This window comes from Grammomys surdaster, unplaced genomic scaffold (assembly GCF_004785775.1).
Source record: "Grammomys surdaster isolate TR1022 unplaced genomic scaffold, NIH_TR_1.0 100, whole genome shotgun sequence".
Classification (NCBI taxonomy): domain Eukaryota; kingdom Metazoa; phylum Chordata; class Mammalia; order Rodentia; family Muridae; genus Grammomys; species Grammomys surdaster.
The window spans coordinates 6,719,096-6,736,971 of NW_021604579.1; the positions used below are offsets into that span (position 1 = coordinate 6,719,096).

Here is a 17,876-nt window from a genome sequence, read left to right on the forward strand (position 1 = left end):
TCCATGCCTCGATGCCACTGTGTGTCCCAGCCTAGGTAGTTGAGAGGCTTTGGGGGCTGACTTCAGGGCAGTAGGCCAGGTGCCCTGTGAAGTGGCTGGAGCCAGGGCTCGGCTGTCCTTTGGTAGGGGGGCAAAACCAAATGGGAAATATGTCTCACAAGGCACCTATAGGTATTTTCTTTCACACTTTGAAAACTAAAGATGAAAACTCTCCCTTGGAGTCCAAGTGGGGTTTTTATTGCTTGGAAAGAGTCCCAGGAAAATGAAGTGGGACGGGGGGGGGGGAGGGGACAAGCTCCTAGGAGTACAACCTCCCTTCTTCCTCGAGGCTTACTCTGCTCACAAGTTGGCTCCCAATCCAGGTCCCCACCCCCTTTCAGGCTTATGTTGGGGAAAATTGTCTCATGGCACAACGGTTTAGAGGCCAAACCAAACACACTGCACATTCCCAGGCTCTGCAGATGGCTGGCATTGAGGGGCCAAGTCTGCTCTGAGCCGACAGGACCCCAAGTGTGGGAAGGCCCCTCTGGCTGGCTAGAAGATAGAGCTCTGGGCTGTGTCCTTGGCAAATCTGTAAATTTGGGCCCATAGTGTTTTCTAGACCTCAGTTTCCCAATCTATACAATGAAGGGGCAAGAATGGACTCAGGGACTTTGAACTCCTTTCTAGCAGTAAAAGCCAGAAGTCAGACCACAGGCAGAAGTCCAAGGAAAAGTACAGACAAGTGAGTCTAGTGCCAGGCGCTGTCTGTTGCCACCCCTTCCTGGGGGTTCCCTGGAGCAGGGATGAATTCTGGCAGTACAGGTCTGCAGGAGCCCTCCAGGCCTCAGCACTGGGCATCACTGACATTAATTTTCTAGCTCATATGAGAAGCTGTGCCTGACTGGAGGCATAAGTGTGCTTTTTACTCTTTGAAAACCATATATGAAAGCCCCCTTGCCAAAGGTAGAGAAAGTCCCTTGGCTTGAGTAGTCTCTGGGAAGTGATGGAGAATGGTTAGTGAAGAGACCAGCATCCAGTTACTTCCTTAGAGAACTTTGGAGAGATGTAGGAGGCACCATCCTTGGAGAATGTAGAGCTTGTATGATAGAATCCTCCATGCCAGCAGCTGGAGGAGAACTTGTGATTCTCAACTGGACTTTGGCGTCTTTGGGCCAAGAAATCAGTTGTAGGCAAAGCTACCCTGCTTTGCTGGCTGCTTCCCCCTGTGTCCACTCAGTACCTGGGGCCTTTGCATCTTGTGCCATGACCTCCTTCCCTAGGAATGCCTTCACCTTTGCCTCAGCCTTGCAGATGGTGGGTTAACCATCTGATCCTTTCTACTAGCATTATAGTGGGCCATAGGTGGAAGGAACTTTCCATCCTGAGGTGAAAATGGGTCCATAGATGGGAATTGCCAGTGTCTTGTAGAGCTGAGGATCCTGGGCTTTTTCACTGACAATATCTTGGGAGCCATCTGTCACTGTCCCCCAGCAGTGCTAATCCATGGTAATAGGTGACAGGTGTGTACCCAATATGTCTTTGCTAAAGTGGGGGTGGCGAAGTCCCCACCCAATGGCTCATTGATGGCTTTAAGCCTAGGGTACAAGGAAGCCTGAGACACCCCAGAGTAGAGATTCTGGAAGTAACACATTAACAGTAGCTATGCAAGGGTCAGTGCTGGGCTGATACCAGCTCTGCAAGCATCTTCCTTCTGTCGAAGCCCTGTGGAGTAGGACTGCAGTACTACTCTGTCTGATTCATTCAGAGATTTTTTTCTTTTTTTGATGATTGAGTGACTTCATTCTCCAGTCCTCATGGGGGAAGTTCAGATGGGGTTCTGGCCTCGCAAGGACACTTTAGCTACCCTGGGCCACACTATATTGTGAAGAATGTGAGAAGAATACCCTGAGCAGGGAGGGTAGTGGACAGGAGGCCTGCAGAGCCCTTCTGGAGGGGTACTGTGCTTCCTCCCATCTTTGAAGCCTTTGACATGTGCACCTTGGATGGCCTGCACTTGCCTAGTGTCACTCACCAAGTCTGTTACACACTGATACTCACCTCTGAGCCTGGCTTTAACTAATGCCCAGGAGTCAGAAAGTAGTCTCCTCTCTGTATCTGTGCACCTTCAACATGCCTCCAACTCAAGTGTGCCAGCCACTGTGCCTCCTTATTTCTTCTATCTGTGTCCCTCCTTCCTTCTCTCCCTCCCCTCTCTCTTACACAGACACAGACACAGACACAGACACAGACACAGACACAGACACAGACACACACACACACACACACACACACACACACACCCCTGTGTTCATAAAGACTTGGGGACATAGAGAATGAGAGTTGCCATAACCTCCAGAAACTAGCCAAGGCCCTAATGCAGCAGAAGGCATCACTAGGATTATCACAGGCCCATGTTTTACAGGAATGGTCTCTGTCCTGGCTTGCCCTGTCACACCTTTCCGTGCTGCCTGTCTATCTGGTGCTCAGAGGTAAGGGATTCCTGCGAACGCTCTGCTGCCATGCAGCCATCTGTGGACACACCAGCCCTCTCCACGGGTCCCCATAAATCATCCTGCCACAGGCTGCTGCTACTCTAAACTTCCTCCACTGTGTTTACATCTTGGGGTAATGAGGGGTGAAGGGAAGCCAGCCTGCTCCAGGTGGTGTCCCAGCCAGGCACTCACATCCTGCATCCCTGGTTCCCTCTTCCTTAGGCTCAAGTGTACAGTCCAAGACCCTTTCCCCTAGTGAGGCCTCAAGTGACCTGGAGCCATCCAAACCAGAGTTGTGTTCAGGATTCCCCCAGTCTAGAAACAAAGGCAAAGAAATGTGTTGGCAATGGTGTCAAGAAAAGGGTTCTCATGGGTGGCTAGGGCAGATGGGAGAGCGTGGTCAGGTGCAGATGAGAAGAACACTTACATGGTGGGTGACAAACATGAACCTAGAGTTAGACCTGGGTGACAGTTCTGAGCCTGTCACTCAGCACCATCACTGATCTGGATGACTCGATTCCTTCCCTGGGAAACAGGCCTGTTCTTTGTGACTACTGACAGGACTACAATGCACTGCGGTGCAATGAATGTAAGTCACGCAGTGGGAGCTTCACAAGGGCCCAATGGCGTGCCACCCTAGGCAGAGAGACGCAAGGACAATTTGGTGGAGGGGACAGAGCATAGCCTATGGTGGCACATAGCCTGGTGAGGCTCCACTGGAGGGAGAAAGCAGAAAAGGAGGTGAGAGCCCTGATGCAGGCAAGCATCCCTGTGGGCCATTGCAGGATTGCTACGAATCAATGAGGTGTACAAGGTGAGACCAGAGACCAGAGGCCCCTCAGGAGCCCTGCTGCGGGAGTGTAGGTAGAAGATGTGCAGGAAGAGGCAGGAGTGGAGGGCCGGCTCTCGATGGATTTAGGAACAGAGTGAGAAGTGGAATAAAGCAAAGCTCTAAGAAAGTGGTTTGTCAGAAGGGCTGGCTGCAAGTGAGCTCCATCTTGTACTCGTCCTGTTGTAGAAAACAGGAGATTTGGGGAATCTGGGGATGGAATTCTTTGAGTGTGGGAGTCTGTGCCTTGTACTTGGGCTCCCCAGCAAGCATAGGGCTTCCTCTTTCCCAGGAAGCAGTGAGAAACTTTAACAAACTGCTCTTTGGTGGAGCCTTCTCTTCCAGCCTGAGCAGAGGGAGGTGTGTCAGCCAACCTCAATTTTACCTGTTGCAGTGGAGGAGGCTCTCCTCTGCCAAAGAAAAGCCACTTTCTTTCCCTGAAGCCAGGGTCTGTTTTCCAGATCCCGTGTTGAGAAAAGGAAACTGTCTAATGTCATTTGTCTACGTTTTGCTTTCAGATATAGTTAGGGGCTAGGGACGCTGCAGGAGCTGACAGCTTAGCCCCCTGTTACTCCATGAGTTAGATTCCTGCACTGACCAGGACTTTTGACTAATCAGATTATTTGGAGCTTCTAGTGGACTGCTGGTAGCCTGCAAACTTTCCCACAACTGAAGGATGCAACTCTCTAAAACTCTAGGCTCCTGTACTCAGTTAGGCTGGGTAGCCCATACTGGTCTTAGTGTGTCTCAGCACTCTGCAGTGGGAGGCAGGGTTGATGAGGTCTCTGCAGAAGTACATTCTCCAGTGACCAACACCTAAAGGTTCAGTGGCTTTGATGCCTGCTCACTGTCAGTCTTTTTTATGATAGTGCATGGCATGCCTTTGTGACAGAATTACATCAATCTGTTGTCCCTAGCTCAGCCACCTGGCTGTAGAAGAGCCAGGAGGTGCAAGGTACCAGTCAGTTTCTGGTTACCTGGGATAGCTGGCTCCAGACATTGGTTCACATTCATAAAGGCACAAAATGGATGGAACTGAGATCCAGACAGGGACTCTGGGTTCTGAGGTCTCACTGTCTAAGCATCAGATCCAGGAGTCCCTATTGCATCGGGGAGGACTCTGGTCCCTTCCTGAGTGAGACATTCCCTAGTGACACTATTCACTGTATGAAGAGATTTCTACCACACAGCTGACTTGGGGAGATTGCTCTGGAGAGAAACTGAGTGGGGAAGGGAGGATAGACAATCTTGGAGCAATGGGAGCCTTGGTGACAGCCTGAAGCAGGAGGCGTTGTTGACAGGAGGAGCATATGGAAAGGGGATATCACCTCAGGATGAAGGATGTGTTCTGTGCCTGCCTGCTTACCGCGGGGCTCACAGCAACACGTCAGAGCCACAGCATCCACTGCCTAGTACTCCTTTGTCTCACAGAGAGGGGTCCCCTCCAGAATCTCCCCGCTACAGTGTCACTGCTTACCCTGTCCCAGCATAGGGACCTGACATCTTCTGAGATATCCAGCCTGCCATGTTTGCTCCTGCTTTCACATCCAGTCCATGGGACAGATGAGTCAGGTGCAGGCCAGGCATGGCAGACTTTTGTTAGTGGCACCAGAGGAAGCATCCACTTCTTAACTGATCGATTACCAGCAGTTCTGGGGGTGAGGGCGGGGCCTTGTGCATACTAAGCAGGCACTGTATCATGATGCTTCATCCTTAGACTTCTTTCTACTTTTTATATTGAGATAGTGAGAACTAACTGCCCAGGCTGGTCTCGAACTTGTTATCTTCTTGAGGCAGCATTCCAGGCCCATGCCACTTGCAAACTGCAGAGAATTCTGCCTGCTCTTATGCTGATAATAAAGCTCCAAAAGCGAGATAAGAACACATTCTCTAAGATGCCATGGGAATCCTCAGGAGTCGGGAAGAGCCTGCCTCTAACACCTCTGACACCTCTGTCCCTCCTTGTTCAGAGCAGGGCCTGTGGCAGTGCACTAAGCCCTAGAAGGGGCTGACAATGAGCTCCTAGACAACCTGTCCCTTCCCTGCTCACCTGTCCTCGATTCGGACCCAGAGGTCATTGAACTGCCTGGGCCGCTGGTGTTTGTTTAGTCTCTTGCGCCACTTCTGCCTTCCGAACTCCTCCAGCTGGCTGAGGCTGTCGGGGAGCAGGAGGTGTGGGGACAAGACTGGATCCTCCTCCTCAGGAGGGGTGGTGGGGGTTGCTGAGGTTGCTTCTGGGACTGCAGCAGCTGGGGTTGCTGGAGCTGGGCTGGCAGGAGAGGTGCCTTCAGGAGGGGGAGCTGGGCTCCCAGCAGCAGGACTGCAAAGGGGAACAGAATGTGAGTGTGCCGTGTGTGAAAGGGGATGCAGAGGGGATGTCTTCAAAGCAAGGGGAACTCCAGTGTCCCCGCCGCCGGGACAGACTGGAGGGACCCAGGGGAACCACTGTCTGTTATAGAGATAGAACACTGATTCATTCTTTCATCTTTTTGTCCATAGACTCCCCACAGATAGCACTTTTCTGAAATTAACTATCAGCAGTGACCTCAACAGATGCCCGCCCCCACACCCCTGCCTACAGCTCATACCTAAAGTGAAGACAGAGTGAAACACACGGGCTATCAGGCGGCCACACTGCTGAGGAGGAGAACACCCACACACGACAGAGACAGGTGCAAGAGCAGAGGGATGGAGGGGCTGGGTGGAAAATGATGTCTATGCTCATATTTGAATTTGATCACGGTTTCACTCAGCAATACCTCTGATAGAGGGAGTCTAGGTGAGTTACCGAACTTCACTGTGACTCAGTTTCCTATTCTGTAAAGTGGGGCTATGATGGTTTGTAACTCCAGGGGACATTGTGAGGTTATAGGTGAACATAGATGAAGGGATTAGACTAGTTTTGGGCAGTAATAGGCAGTCCAGGCCATTGAATAGTTAGTTATTCAGGTTGCTTGTGTTATCAATTAATCTAGTTATCTGTGCACTGGATGTCTATTGATGGTCTTTTAAATGCAGATGGCGCAGGGCTAAGTCACTGAGCTCAACCTGAAGGCTGAGAGATACAGTCTATAACCCATGTTATAACTCATGGCCCAGATTCTGTATGAACAGTGCTTGGGTAGAAAGGGGATGGAGGAATACTGTTGCCTGTTTCATCAGAATGACATGGGTGTGAATGTGCTGAGGACCCAGCCCAGTGCCCGGTGCCTACCAAACCTCTCGGATGCGGGCCACCCAGCAAAAGGACCCAACTATGCAAGCCCTCAAGGGTCACTTAGTTATGTTTGTGGAATTTGTGCTCAAATAGGGTATGCCTCTCATCCTGCGGATGTTCTTCCTTTTATTCTTTGCTTTCTGTAGCCCAAAAGAAATTCCTTGGGGACATCTGGCCCTGAAGGGTCGGGAGTGGTTTTAGGCATTGTGTCCAAGCAAACATCTTGTGAGGGAGGTGGTACCTAGGACTGAAAGCAGCCTGTCCTCCCATTCCACACACTGCAACAGTGTGCGGGTGAGGGGCTTCTCTCTCTTTGAAGAGAAATAGGACATGGCTCAGCTCATCCTCTCCCAACCCCCACAGCAACTCCAGACTCCCAGGGTCTAAGCTATTGGAGATGCTGCAGCTGTTGAGGAGATAATTCAAAACAGTCAGACAAAAAGATAGCTACAGGAAGCACCTGTGGCCAAGGATGGCTTTTATTGTTGTTGCCTCCAGAGCATTCCCAGCCCCCCTGCCCTGCCAGTTCCTTCATTCCCTGTACAGGAGACTGAGGCTGAGAATCCTCTGAATGGAGCCTCCAGTGAGTCCACGGGGGGCAGAGGAGGGGATCTCCTCCTCTAATGCCTGATCTCCAAGATGAATAGAAGCCTGCAGGCCTCCCCTGCCCTGCCTGGCCACACACAATGAGCTTCAAGGGGAAGGTCCTCTGGGGTGTGGGCAGAAGGGTGAAGTGAGAGAACAGGGAGGAACTAGAGGAATGCCTTGACCCCAAGGCTACCTTTATCCCTACACCTGCCATAGCCCCCTCTAAAACATCTGACCGAGCTCATAGGAAGTGATGGGAGGATGGGATGGAGTCCCACCCCTGAGCTTCATAAGCTCCCATAGAAGTCACATAGGACTAGGTAGTATTGTATGGAGTGGTCTGTGCTCTGGGGACTGTCATACAAATAAGTCCTGCAAGTGAGTTCACAATAGGCTCAGATGTCCCAACTACATCAGGAATATTCATAGTTCCTGCCTTGCCAGGCTATGACCATGCATTAGAAGTGCCTAAAGCCCCACACAGAGTCAGCAGCCAATGGCATTTGTCTGCTTGGCTGTCATTAAAGGAAGCCTCCTTCAGACTATGGGTTCTGTAACCCTCGAGGCAGGGGTTGTAACCACAATGGGGCTATTCTTGTGGGCTAATGAGAAGCTTCCTACATAAAGACTGGAGCATGAATCTCTGAGTTTGAGGAGCCTGACACTGACTTGACAGCTTCAGGAGATCTGAGATCTCGAGCCTGGTTATAGCTCGATGTTGGTACTGTAGATGTTCAGATAGGCAGAGCTGATCTCCATCCTTGGGAAAAGTCCAGAGTGGGGACAGTCGGGTGGGACAGAATAGGAACCCACACAGGAAGAGGTTGAGAGAATGGTTGTATGGGCAGAGTGAGAGTATCCTGGCAGGAAGGGGTACAGGCAGGAAGCAGAGGACCGTGAATGGGTGGGGCAGCATGGCAGCAGGGATGGACATAGGGAAGAAAGCAAACTGTAGCCTCTTCATGGCTCCATCTTTATTCAGGGCCTGTCTGTCCATTGACTTCCTAAGGAATAACTGAGGTCACCTATGCCCCTGTCCAATCTATTTGTATCTGAACTCCAAGATCTGTTATTCTACATTCGCTCCTGTTCCCACTGCATCAGGAGATCCCAACAAGACTGCACAGCAGCCTCCCTCTGCCTAGCACCCCAATGCCTGGTCCATTTTGCTCTCATCAGACTCCATCTCATAGCAGCCTGCTGCACAGCTCTACCCTTAGGCCTGAGCAGGTCATCAGGGGCAGTGACCACAGCTTGCCGTCAGGCAGCAGTCCACAAGCCTGCTCCAAAATGCCACCATGTATCCTGATGCTTACCCGTGGATGGCTTGCCCAGCAGGTGTGTGGTCCACCTCCAGCCCTGCCTGTCTTAAGACATCGATGACAGTGTTGTTCCCCAGAAAGTGACCTAGAACATAAGATGCAGCATGGTCTCAGCCATATGCCAGGTTGTCATCCAGAAGATAGAAAGTCATCCCTTGGGTTTCTGTCTGGGCCGATGAATTATACCAGTGGAGGTCCCACAATGGTCTTCAGGACGGGTATTGAGACACAGAATGCTTATACTTTAGCAATAGGGTTCCTTCAAATCCAAGTATCATGTCCCAGTGATGAGATGTACACCTGGTCCACCCTGCCTGTATCCACATCCCAGCTCTGATGTTCACAGGCTGTACCTCTGCATGCTCCAGTTTCCTCACCCGTAAAGTGGGAGTGATTATAACTACCTGCTCTAGTCTGTGAGGACTCCAGAGAACAGGGGTTGGTATACAGTAAAGGCTCCCAAGTGCTACCTATTTCATGACTGTGCCTAATGCTACTAAGCAAACCCTAGTGCCTGTCCACTCAGAGTGGGTAGCCTACAACAGTCATGAAAGGCTTAGCACCAAGAAAGCCCCCAGCTCCAGCGGATTTATGGTTCCTCTTGTAAATGCTTTCACCAACTTATGCCTCCTTTCCTCAGTTCCCCGAGAGCCCTCCAGGGGGCAGAGGCCACCTTGCCACAGCCTTACACATGGCCAGGGTCTTACACATGCTTAGCATGTGCTGTGTGGATCTAAGCATTTGGATTTCATTTCTTCACCATCTACCCATGGAGGCCCAGGTACTAGAGAAGCCATGTTGGACCCAGCAGACATTGATAGTGACCTAGAGGAGGTGCCTTCTGAGGTGGCCTCCAGAAGTGTGTGTGTGTGTGTGTGTGTGTGTGTGTGTGATGTCCATCTCACCTTCTAGTACTATTCATTCTCTCAGCAAGCATTTGTGGTGCATCTGTTTTGTATGAGATACCATAAATACACAGATAGATAACTCAGGGTCCAGAAGAAGGGGGTGGCCTTCCTTCACCAGGGTACAGCCAAGATGCCTGCATTTTTTAGGCTCTGATTAGGAGAGTCCAGTGGAGGCCAAGTGACTGTGGACGTAGGAACTGTCTGGGTTAGGCGCTGTCCTCTCCCTCCCTCCTGGCTTCAGTCTCCCTACCTTTGTTGTATGAGCACTTTGGGCTGCCCTATGCTTCCTAGTGCTCCAGGATCTCCGGATTCTAAGTCTGCCTCATGGCCCCACAGGTAACAATGCCTTCCTGCTCACATTTAGCTCAGAACCTGGGCATTTAAGCAGGGGGTGTAATCACTGTCCCCTGACTCTGATTACCTGTGATGAGTGGTGACAATTGAGAGGCAGGAAGGTCAGCACACTGACAGCCCCAGGGAGGCAGAGAACACAGTGGACAAGCTGGCAGGAACAGACAAGCCCCTGAGTCAGAGGGACTATGTAGGACCTGCCCTGCGCAGTTTTGGTTGGAGCAAAGGAGCCACCCTCAGCCCTCTGGTCCTCTAGCTTGACACACAGCCATATCTCTCTAGCTGGCCAGTCAGAGCTCCTGTGGTTCCACCTGGAGATGACTGGAAATATCACCTCACAGGGGAGGATGCCAGGAGTGCTATCCCAGCCTGTGCTATACTTTTCTGAGCACTTTGGTCCATAGGCTACCTTCCAGTGTCTCAGTTTTCTTTGTCAGAGGGAAGGACTGAAATGCAGAATGAACATAGGCTTCCCTAGCCCATGGTCCGTGGGGAAAAGTTTTGTTTTATTCCAGACCCCCTGAAAAGATATTCCCCCGTCTCTTCCTCCATCCTTCCTTTGTTGTCTTCCCTCCCCATTCCCTTTGCTCCTCCCTCATTTCCTCTTTTCTTTTCTCTTTGACTCCCTCCCTCTTCTCAATTACTAACGCCATTGGTTTAGTGAACACTGACTATTGCATATCCCATGCTGTATGATGATTGACAGCCTGAGCCCCAATCCAGCTCCTCTGTCTCAGATTCTGGCTCTTAGGATCAGGGCACTATCTCTAATGCATATGACACCGAAGGAAGTTGTGCAGGCATGTGAGACATCTACATTAGTGTGGGGACAGGGAAGACTTCCTGGAGGAGGCAGTGCTACTAGGTGAGGATGGGAGTGGGGTGGGATGAGGGGTCCAGGTGGAGGGCAGCATGGGCAACTGGAGGAGGAATGAGGCAGGCAGGGATCTCTATACAGAAGAGAGACAAAAGTGCAGGTGTGAACTGTGCAGCACATGTCCCCCAGATTCTGACTTTGACCTGGCATGCTGACAAGTCCTGAGTCTCTCCCTCAGCCTGTGTGCTGGTTAGTTTCTGTTAACTCCACACAGACCAGAGTTACCTGGGGAGAGAGAACCTCAAAGGAGGAATGGCCTCCATCAGATCAGATTGACCTGTGGGCATGTCTGTGGGGCTTTTACAATTTTTATTATTGATGATGAATGCAGGAGGGTTCAGCCCACTGTGGGAGGTATCGACCTTGGGCAGGAGGTTGTGGGCTGGATAAGTGATCAAGCCGAGCAAACCAGAAAGCGGCATTCCTCTATGGTCTCTACTTCAGTTCCTGTCTCCAGTTCCTGTCCTACCCTTCCTGGGCAATGACCTGTTACCAGGAGACGTAAGATAAACCCTTTCTTCCCCTAAGTTGCTTTTGCTCACAGTGCTTTATTATAGAAATGGAAGCCAACTAAGACAGCCTGTGACCCTAGCTTTTCTGTCACCAGTGTCTTTCCCCACAAATGTCAAATGAGCCTGTAGCTCTTTGGCCCAAAGAGGCAGGGGGAGTAAAAGTCCTTGGCCAGGATGTCATCTTAAGGGATCTGAAACTGTCCCTGGCTAGGTTGGAACCACCACCTTTCACTTGTTCTTCCAAGCTGGAAGAGAGCAGTGGGTGTTTTCTTCAGTGTCCAGGAAGAAGGACTCTGCCAGAAGTTCATGGCCTCTGCTTTGGACAATGAGATAGCCCCCCCCTCTCAGTCTGTGGAGAACTGGCTTTAATGATAAGCTCCAATGGACCAACTGTGGTCCCCACATCTGCTCAGAAGTCCTCAAGAGCTACCAGTGAAAACTCCAAATGGTATGATATCCAGGAGAAACAGGTGACACCCACTGACTGAGGCTGTATTGTGGATTGTCAGAGGGCCCAGGGTTGGCATGGCTCTATGTGGCTTCTGTGGTGCAGACCTCAGGGGATGCTGTTTGGTTCTGAGCTCTGGATGTCTTCAGTGTCTGCTTAAGAGCTCTGGCACTCCCTCCACCTTAAGGCTTTCTGAATTGGATTGCTTTTCTTAGTCCGGCGATGCTTGGAGAAAGTGAGGTCTAGCTCAAATTTCTACCTTCTCCTCTGAGCCACACTCTTCTCTCCCCCCTCATTCTTCCTCCTGGGATAAGAGAATGGTACTTCTCCTCCATGCTCCTTGTCAACCCTAGGAGGGACCCTTCTGTATCAGTCTTTGCCTAGAACTTGGTGGTATAATCCTGAATCCCAGCCAGTGTTCCTAACATTTATCCTTTCTGGTGCTTGGTCTCATGAGACCCACAGTTGCAGCTTCTTAGTGCCCAAGCCTCATCCTGGCCTGTGCCCTTGTCACTATGTCCTTACTCATCTGGTGACACCCTTGGCGGGTTTTCTTCTGTCAGGCCAAACAGGAGTTGTGAAATCTGCCCTTGGCCTCTTTCCTCTTCATTCTACTCACACCTCAGCTACCCACAGTAGTGATGACTACCTCAGTGGCCCATGGACATCTCCACCTAACCCTCCCATGGGGCCCACTAACCCTGCTTGACTTCCTCCATGCTATCACTGTTCCTCTACTGGACACTGCTACTCAAGCTATGCTGGCCTTCATCCTCCCACAGTCAACAGAGACCACCGGTGTCTCCTCTCAAATCCACTGGACTTCCCAGCCACCACCACCTGCAGCCACACTGCAGAGTTCTTCATTCCCTTCCCACGGCGGCTAACCTGACCTGCCCACAGCCCTGAGCTGATTCTGTCATAATGTGCTCTCACAGAGCCACCTGATGGGGGGTGGGGTAGGATATAAGCTTTTGGAGGGCGGGGCCATGCCTGATTCATCTTTGTCCCCAGAGCTAAGCCCAAATCTGGCGCACCACCATGGCTCCACGAATGTTTGTTGAATGAATGAGTGACACAGCCTTTTACTCTACATCCTTTCCATGATCTCATCCTGTCCCCAAGAGACCCAAGTTTCCCCCAGTCTTGTAGCCCAGCCCTGGCCCTTGGTGGCTCTCCTCAAGATCCCACCAATCCTAGGAGCTTGGCCCCTATACAGCCTAGAGTCAGGGTCCAGCATATGCTGTCCCCAGGGGTTGGCAGACAGTGCTTAGGCTTGTCTCCAAAGTTGGAAATTCTGAACAAGGCACCACCCCCATGCTGGAACCTGCCGGCAAGGTGGTGGAAGGTTTCCAAAGGGGCCCCACAATGTTGGGGCTCAGCCTGCTTGGCTTGCCCGGCCTCCCTGGGGCTCCTGGCCACCACTCAGCATCTCCCTCCAGCATCAGCTTCCAGCTGTTCTCTGGCCAGCTCTCTGCAGGAAGACACGTTCCATTTCGCTTGCTGAGTCCAGAGAGGACAACAGAAGAGGAAAGAGAAGGCGGGGGCACAGGGAGCCAAGGAGACACAAAGAAGGATGTAGAAAGAAAAGCAGAGGGACTGTCTATCACAAGTGGAGGGGGGAATGGACGTAGGGAGGAGAGAACTTCAGAACCCGGGAAGCAAAGAGAAGGATGAAGAAGAGGGGACAGAGACCAGCTGTAAGTGATGTGGTAACAACTTCAGGGAGAGAAGAGGGAAGAGGAAAGATAGCTAGATTGGGGGTGGGGGGAGAGAGAATATGAATGAATATGACAGGACAGAGATGAGATGAAACCCACATAGAGAATGGAAAAGGAAGAAGCCAGGAGAGAGAGAGAGAGAGAGAGAGAGAACACCAGAGTTGGAAGCAAAGTGGGGAAATGGCCCCAGGATGGACAGTTTTAGATGGTCATCAGGAACACTCAGGTTCGTGTAGTACAGAGCTTTAACACTAAGGTGTTAGTGTTAGGTTTGTCCCTGAGACAAACCAAGGGCCACTTACAGACATCTATATGCAAACAGGAAAGCGGCGGTGGGGTGTTTCAGAGCTGAAAAGAGGTTCCTTTCTTCTGGGTGTACGATGGGCTGTGCCAGTGCACAAGGCTTGGAGGACAGATAGCATAGTCTGCCAGCCCCACCTGACCCTCTAGCACAGGCAGGTAGGGCAGGGCAGAGCCTGGACACAATACTCAGCCCACCCATGAACTCTGTGGCCTTGGGTAGTTCCCTTTCCCTCTTTGTGTCTCAGCTTCCCCATATGCTGTTGTACCACCTGGCTTCCTGAGCCCTCCCCCCTGGATGGTTTCACCAGGTGGTGACCTGAACACATTTAGGAACCTCCAGACCATGCTGTTCCATTTCATCCTCAAGTAGCCACTGAAGGTGCTCCCACTTTATAGATGAGGAAACTGAGGCTTGGAGAGGGGAATAGGACTTGCCCAAGGTCACACAGCTGGTATGAGGTAAGGCTTTTTGGGCTCGTCCCCAGAACTGATCCAGTTCATGGCAAGCTCCGTCACGCCCCACTCTGAAGTACTTGGCAGCTGCAGAGATGCCAAGATCATGGTTGGGGGCAGGACATGGTCAGAAACGTGTGTACCTTCCAAGGTTCAGCAGATTGGAGAGGAAAGTGAGGCAAGTGCTCAGCATGAACAATGCGCCAATTAACTGGGCAATTTCAAGACTGCAGTGGGGGCTGGGTGGCGGAGGAGGAGAGAACCAGATGTTTCCCCCGCACAGGCTCCAGAGTAACTCGGGTGCCTTCGGCCAGCACACATGTTTTCTCTCCAGTGAGCATGCGGGTTTCCAGTTTTCTCCTCCTGGAAGAGGCATCCCAAGTCCGTATTTATGTTCCGTCTGAAATTAATGCAAGGGAAACTTTCAAATGCGAATCTCACTGCCAGGGCCTCCGGCCGGATATCAAACCAGAGCTGTGTTTGTTTTCCCTAGGAAGTGTGACAGGAGGGGTGGATAATGAGGGGCACCAGGGCTTCTAGTCTATCCAGAGCTGTGTGGAGAGGACCTGGCTGACCTGGGCTTCCTCTCCTCTTCTGCAGTCACCCAGCAAAAGGCTGAGCCTTCTCAGTTCACTGGGGCCAGACTTGACGCGGCCTGAGTAGCCAGCCTCATGTCAGGTTCTGAGACACACTGTGGTCTCTACCCATGGCAGAGATAGGTACACACAGGACAGTGATGAAGGGGCACAGGGACCAGGGAATGAAGTTGGAGGGAGGATGGAGAAGGTAGCTGTGAGAGTACAGCACCAGGGAATGCCGCAGAGAGGAGACATCCATGTGTGCTGAGTGGTTGTGCAGTTAAATATAAAGTGAATGAGGAAGCGGGGTGCTGTAGGCACTGGGGCAGAAGGGACAAGCTGTGGAATTCTGACTGCAGCAGGATGGGAAGAGGGTAGACTCTAGGTGGGACCAGAAAACACACTCCTTAGCAATTGTCTGACAGCCATAAAGAAGCGCTCCACTTCCTGAGGTATAGCAAGGGAAACAAGGACATCCTCTGGAGTTGGCGATTCAGGGGTAGAGCCACAGCCCCTTTCCTTTAGTAGCCTTTGCTCTGTGCTCCCGTGATGCCAGGGACAAAAAATGAAACAGTGATGGATGAAAGACTGACTCTGCTCTGTCATCAGTGTGGCAAAGGTGGACACAAACACCCTGGGTGACAAACTCTCTGGCAGGCAGAATGTATCAAATGTTTGGATTCATTTTCTCTTTCAGCTGCTCAATATTCCAACTTGCACATGTCGAACAGGTATAAAAGGCAGAGCTGGGTCTATGTCTAGTCACGGCTCAGGTATGTCCATAACAAGTCACTTGTGGAGGTGGCTGCCCAGACAATGCCCAGCCTCTGGGCTCTGGAGAGGCTCCTGTTTGGAGCAGCCTGTGTCCTGGGGTCTCTGTCACTGTCTGACAGCTGTTAAGTGGGCATCCTCCTCAGGATGTCACTGGGTGTGAATTTCCTCTTAGAAACCGCAGTTTCCCTCATCAAGGCAGCCACTTGGTTCTATAACCTTGAGCTTGATGCTTTTAGGTCATTTGAATCAAATGCTTTCAAAGTTAACATTCTGCTCTGAGGTCAGGAGGCCATGTCTCTGCTGGCACCTGTCATCTGAGGGTGACTCACAGTATCTCAGGATGAGGTAGAAGCCCCAGAGGCTTTGGCTAGCTGGTCCCAAGGACTTGGTAACTAAATTACTTTATCCAAAAACCTTTACAGGCATCTAATGCATGCTAGGCTGTGGGGACACCAAGAAGAGTCAGAGATGGCCTTCTTCCTTCTGGTGCCAGATGACCACAGACATAGGCAATGACTGCTAGGCCTGTCCAGGCTAGGCTAGGCTAGGGTGGGATTCACAATGGGCTTCATGACTGCAGGTCCCAGCTGTGACTGGGACAATCACTCTTTGTAATGCCAGGGTCTTTCCTGAGGTTGAGTATCCCAGGGTCTAGGACCTCCTGTTGGCTAGGACATATTTGGGGACAGAGGCTCATCCTGTCTGTGGTGGTTTGAATATGTATGGCCTCCATAGACTCATGTGTTTGAATGCTTGGCCCATAGAGAGTGGGACTATTAGGAAGTGAGGCCTTGTTGGAGGACGTTTGTCACTCTGGGGGTGGGCTTTGAGGTCTGCTCTGCTCAAACTACATCCAGTGTCACAGACTCTTCCTGCTGCCTGTGGATCAAGATACAGAACTCTCAGCTGCCTCTCCAGCACCATGTCTGCCTGTTATCCCCCATGCTTCCCACCATGACAATAATGGTCTAAACCTCTGAAAGTATAAGCCACCCCCAATGCAATGTGTTCCTTTATAAGAGTTGCTGTGGTCATGGTGTCCCTTCACAGCAATAAAACACTAACTAAGACACTGTCCTGAGCCTCACTGTTACTTAACACCAATCTTAGTTCTTGAGATTTCCATGCAGTGCTACAGAGCTCTTCTAGCTCCTCATCAAGTGTGAAATGAACCCTGTCCGTAGAGAACTGCAGGCTCGGAGGAACCAAGGGTCCTGGAGTAATAGTAGCCATACAAGGCTATACTGACAGGCTGTTTAAGCTGTGTCTGGCACTGAGCCATTCATGTGCTACTCACAGACTCTCAGGCCACTTATAGAGGGGACTCAGACTGGGAGAAATGAAGGCACTGACCAGTCCAGAGCTACCTCCCAGGGGAAATTTGGGGTGTCTTACAGCCTAGTTTCAAAGGCCACACAAAATCTATCACTTCTTTTGCTTTCTTGTCACTATCCAGCCGAGCTCGTAGATGGAATTTTCAGGTCTTCCACTGACAGCACAGCCCTGGAGACAACCTGGGGGACATGGCCCACAATTCCTATCAACTTGTCCTGTTTAAGGTAAGGATAACTAAGCACAAGCCAGAAGGGAGCATTGCTCTGCCTGTCAGGATGCTCTGAGTTGAACAGGAATGGCTCTGGCCAAGAATGGTAGCCATTGCAAAGATGGTAGCTCTAAATGCATGTGGGGTGTGGTTTGACAGGGCTCCTTTTAGCACTGTTGGAAATTCTGAAGCACTCCTGGAAGATGTAGCCTCATGTTTGTGTTGGGAGGCAGGACAAACATGGGTGCTGTGGGTGAGGGGAAGAAACCACCGGGAGTGCAACCACTATTCCAGACTCTGGCTGGCTGTCCTTGGATTATCTGAGAGCTCCGAGGGGCTTCTGTCCCAACGGTGGTGAGCAGAGAAGCAGGTGAAATACAGGAAAGGATGGGTCTTGCCTTGAGGACTATGTGGATGATGAGAAAAACTGGAGGGCCTCTGGACATGCATAAGGGACATGTCAACCAGTTCCCACCTTCCCTAGGAAACCTTCTCCGAGTCAACCTCTGCATGGGATGCCAACAAGCATGGGATGTGGGATGCAGGGGCTGGAAGAAACCCAATACCTCGCCTCTTATGGGTCCCTTGTGCAGAGGGAGTAGAAAGGAGTCTGGGAAGACTACAGGAATATCTCAGGAGGCAAGCTGTTTCCATGTCACCAAGCTCTGTTTCCCTTTCTCACCCTCATGGCCACGAGTTAACTCTTGCTGTGGCTTACTCTTCTCACAGATTCTTTCCTCACCATTTGCTACCCCTCCCCCAAGAAACCCTGCTTAGCATTAAGTTCCTGCCTCCTGCCTCAGCCTGTGTGGCTTGCTCCTTGGGAACCAAGACTCTCTTTCTAGTGAGTTCTCAGGCCTTTTATTTGTTACTGTAGTCTCACCTTCCAAAAGGTAGATTCACTGTTGCCAGAGTCCCTAATTCCCACCATGGGGACAGAGACTTAAGTTCTGGCTCAAATGTTCTTGGGGTAACATA

At 51.2% G+C, this 17,876-nt stretch overlaps 1 protein-coding gene across 1 annotated transcript in view; it reads right to left on the reverse strand.

Annotated features, from left to right (window-relative positions):
• Positions 1–17,876, reverse strand: part of Trabd2b (TraB domain containing 2B) — a 222,429-nt gene that overhangs the window by 2,230 nt on the left and 202,323 nt on the right. Inside the window, exons 5-6 of the mRNA XM_028787494.1 lie at positions 8,425–8,515; positions 5,354–5,623 (exon numbers count right to left, since the gene is read on the reverse strand). Of these exons, the coding sequence (XP_028643327.1) occupies positions 5,354–5,623; positions 8,425–8,515 (361 nt within the window). The remainder of the gene's footprint in view (positions 1–5,353; positions 5,624–8,424; positions 8,516–17,876) is intronic.